Below are 4434 nucleotides of genomic sequence, written 5' to 3'. Positions count from 1 at the left end.
CCAAGAGCGGCGGCTTCTGGGGCCAGGCGTCGCGTCCCTGGCGGGCGGGCGGGGGCCTGAGCTGCGCACAGCCGCACTAGCGTCTGCTCGCCCCTCCTCTAAGCCTCACTCCTATTCCGGCCCTTTTGTCCCCTCCGCTGCTCCCGCGTTTGCCCCGCACCTGGCCACATCACGAACATAAGGAAGGGGGTTTAAAGTCTCCCATCTGAGCTCCTCAGTGGGGCTGTGCTGCATCCCGGGCCTCTGGGGATGGGCTCCTGTGGCCACTCCTGTGACCCTGCACGGGTTGTCTTGGCTGTGAGCCTTGAGCCTCGGTTCCTCTTCCTGGAAACTGTCAGGATCTGTTTCCAGGGGTGTGGGGCAGCACACAGATACAGGGTGATGAGGCAGAGGAAAGACGCAGAATGCAAATGTTCTTTTCTCTCTTCTCTGTCAAGTCTCCAAATCAAAAGCTAGGTGTTGGGACCTGGGATTTAGCTTAGTGGTGCCGCTGCCTGCCTCACAAGCACAAGGTCCTGAGTCCAATCCCTGGCACCAAACAACAACAAAATAACAACAACAATAAAGAACCAAAACACAATAAAAGCTAGGTGTGGTGGTGCACACCTGTAATCCTACCACTTGGGGAGGCTGAGAGGGAGGATCACCCTGAGTTCAAGGCCAGCCTAAACTGCAGAGTGAGGCCCTGTCTCAGAACAAAACCAAACCAAACCAGTAGCACCACAGGCTGGTGACCAAGCCCTTAACCCTTTGGGGACATTTTAGGTCCAAACTGTAGTGCTACACAGATCCAGAGGCCAGTGTTCAGAGCAGTGATGGACTCACCCTGCAGCCTCAGGCCTGCTGGGCTGGGCTTCCAGCGCCGCCAGTGGTACCACTCCAGAGGCTCACCGTCTAGAGCCAGTGCCTGGACGGGCTGCCTGTGAAGGTCACTGCAGGGCTCTGCTCACCCAGGTTGTGGCTTTCCCAGCCAGATGTGCTGGCCGTGGACCACAACCTCAGAACACTCCTGGGTTCACCTGGCTGGAATCATAGCCGTGCAATTTGGGGAAAGTTGCTCAACCTCCCTGAGACTTAGTCTCCTCTTCTGTGAAGTAGAGCTACCGAGCGGCCCTGCTTGGATGTGAGGACTGGGTGAGTGTGCAGCTTGAAGGGCTCAGACACACCCCCACCCCCATAAAGCAGGGGGCTGGGGATTTAGCTCCGTGGTGCCACCACCTGCCTCGCAAGTGCAATGTCCTGAGTTTGATCCCCAGTACCAAAAAAAAAAAAAAAGAAAGAAAAAAAAAAGAAAAATCAAATCATATTCAGCTGGTGGCATCAGGATGGGCAGAGATAGTGTCTTCTGACACTTTGAGAGGCTTGTGATACAGAAGGTGCTGGCGCTGGCCTCTAGCTGAGGCGTGCACACCCCCAGAGCTGCATGGGACGCCCCTTTCTCTCCCTGGGGTCTGCTGTGTTTGGCCATCTCCTGTGTCAGTCACACACACGCCAGGGAAGATGAGCCCTTCCTGGCATAGACAGTGTGCCGCTCCCTGGGCGCCAGCACATGAGCTGCCACATTCTCTCTCTTTTTTTCTTTCTTGTGATACCAGGGATTGAACTCAGGACCTTGGACTTATGAGGCAGGCATGGCACCACTGAGCTAAATCCCTGGTCCTGAACCACATTCGCTTTAAAGTCACAAGGAAGAGTAGAAAGGTTTTGGGCCAGGGATTTAGCTCAGTGGTGCTGCACCTACTTTGCAAGCAAAAAGTCCTGAGATTGATACCCAGGACCACACACACACACACAAAATAGTAGAGAGGTTTGAATTTTTTCCCTTACATTATAGTTGTGTTACTTCTGTCATTTTAAACAAACAAAAACATGATTTCAGAGGCTGAGGCAGGAGGCTTGCAAGTTCAAAACCATCCTGAGCTACAGGGAATTCAAGGCCAGTATGGACTACATAATGAGACCCCTCAAAAATTGTTTTTAAACTGGGCATGGTGGTGGACACCTGTCATCCTAGCACTTGGGAGGCCAGACTGGATTATAGTGAGTTCAATGCCAACCCAAACTACATAGTGAGACCCTGCCTCAGAAAACCAAATAAAGGGCCAGAGATTTAGCTCAGTGGTTCCACTGCCTCCCTTGCTAAGTGAAAGGGGAGTTCAATCCCTGGTACCAAAAATAAATAAATACGCACACACACACACACACACACACACACACACACAGACATTATGGCTTATGCCTAGATGTTCCCCAAAGCCTCATGCAGTCATAGGTTGGGCTTTTTCAGATCTAGAGTGTGTGGGATGCTGGGATTAATTCATGGTGCAGCTAGGATCAAAGGCACTGGGTTTAGCCCTAAATAGCCTGGATGAGATATAAGGGACAGAAATGGCTGTGGCTCTATTGCTGCTTTGCTGCCTTCTGCCCACCATGAACTGTTTCTCCTCCACGATGCCCCTCTTCCAAGCCACCTTGTCTTGGAACCAGCCAGTTATGGACTGAACCCTCCACAAACTGTTAGCCAAATAAGCCTTGCCTCTCTAATTTTGGGTGTCAGGTGTTTTGTCTCAGCAATGAGAAGAGCAATTAAGACACACACACACACACACACACACACACACACACACACACACACACACACACTACAGGGTAACAGGTTGGGGGGAAGATGAGGTGAGACTGGCTGGAAGGTGATCATCCGGGTAGTACAGTGATGGAGATGATATTCTCCTCTCTTTGTGTATGAGGATGTTTGGAAAATGTCCCTCACAAAAGTCTAAAAGAACAACATTCAAATCCTACTGGTTTTGTCACCCGAGGGCCCAGTCCCTCAGTACTCAGGTTTCCCACACCAGCACTGAGCTGGAGGCTGCTGCGTGACCACTGGTGCCTTTGCCTTCACCATGACTGGGCACCGGCTGATCACTCTCCCCTTGGCCCTCAGAGTGGACACCACGCCCTGAGCTTGAGCTGGCCTCCAGGGCCCTTTGGGAGGACGACACCCACAGGCAGTGCCTCCACCGCCAGCTGGAGCACTTGGAGCAGGAGCTGCAGCTGCTGGGACCGCATGGCTTCCCAGAGCAACACAGCCACAGCAGGGCGCTTGGGCAGCTGCACATCCTGAAGGGCCGCCTGGGGGTGCCCGCCTCCACGCATGCCAGGTAATGTCCTCAGGGGCCCCAGGTGCAGCTGCCCTGTCTGGGGCCCTCAAGAGGACATTGGAGCAGCAGACTCTCAGCAGCAAGGAGTAGGATTCTGGCAAGTGCTCAGGGAGGCTGGGAGTGAGCAGGCTCCAGGCTGGAGGGCACAGCCCTTTGCAGATTACTTTACAGTTTGTGTGTACCAGGGATCAAACTTGGGTCCTTGCATTTGTGACAGGCGGCAGAAACACTGAGCCAAATCCCTGACCCTAGTTTACAATCTGTACAATTGTTTCTATTGTTGTTGTTGCTGTTTTGAGACAGGGTCTCACTATGTAGCCCAAACTGGCCTCGAATTCATGGTGATCCTCCTGTCTCAGCCTCCCCAGTGCTGAGATCACCAATGTGCACCACCACGCCTACAATTTGAACCATTTGTCCCATTTTTGTGGGTGCTGTTTCTGTGCTGTGCACCCTGGGGTTGGTCCCTCGTTCTCTGAGCCTCAGCTGCATCCTCTGGGAATGATGCCTCTCCCCTGATAAATAATGTGTTTTAAGACAAGCAGTGGGGTTTGAATACAGAGGTTATCAGATGCACTATACAACTGTTCATTTCAATGGCCAGCTCCAGGCCCTGACCTCCCGGCCCCCATATACTCTCAAATAAAAAAAGACAATCATTCATTTGGTAGGTGTGACCATGGTATGGTAATTCAGGGTGAAATGACCATTTTTCAGAAGCACCATGAAGTGCATAGAGATGAGTATGTCTGGAGTTTAATTTTAAATATTCCAGCTCCCCGCTCCTCCAAGAAAAGGGAGGAGGAGGATGCGGTGGACAGAAGAACCAGGAGGTGATGACAACACTTGATGAAGGCCTGTGGGTTTGCTGCTTGATAATTTTCCGTAATGAGATTTTTAACACATACACATACCCCAGGACAGAATTTCAAAGTTATTAAATTACTTGCGATCCTCCTGCCTCGGCCTCTTGCACCATGATACCTGGCCTGTGTTTTTTTAACCCGGGGTAAACCTCGGGCCTGAACCCAGCTAAGCAAGCGTTCTACCACTGAGCTACACCCCCAGCTCAGTGGTTTCAAAATGTCCTAGAAGCAGCCCTCTGGGCTTGAGACGAGTAATCGCGCAGCAAATCTGAGAAAAGCATTACAACAGGGTAGGCCCTGGACAAGGTACCGCTATAACTAGACAGAACAACTCTTCGTGGCAGGGACAGCTGACAGCGGGGTGACCTGGCCCTGGCCCCCTGCAGCGCTCCCCGCGCCGGCGCGCC

General features: G+C 52.3%; 1 protein-coding gene across 1 annotated transcript in view; it reads left to right on the top strand.

Annotated features, from left to right (window-relative positions):
- The window catches only part of Pkd1l2 (polycystin 1 like 2), a 76945-nt gene that overhangs the window by 55577 nt on the left and 16934 nt on the right, over nucleotides 1-4434 (top strand). The window contains 1 exon segment of the mRNA XM_010609455.2: nucleotides 2923-3161. Coding sequence (XP_010607757.2) covers nucleotides 2923-3161 — 239 coding nt within the window.

The sequence above is a fragment of the Fukomys damarensis genome, unplaced genomic scaffold (genome assembly GCF_012274545.1).
Source record: "Fukomys damarensis isolate Sample0158 unplaced genomic scaffold, DMR_v1.0_HiC HiC_scaffold_32, whole genome shotgun sequence".
In the NCBI taxonomy this organism is placed as follows: Eukaryota; Metazoa; Chordata; class Mammalia; order Rodentia; family Bathyergidae; genus Fukomys; species Fukomys damarensis.
This window is presented reverse-complemented; position numbering and strand designations above follow the sequence as displayed.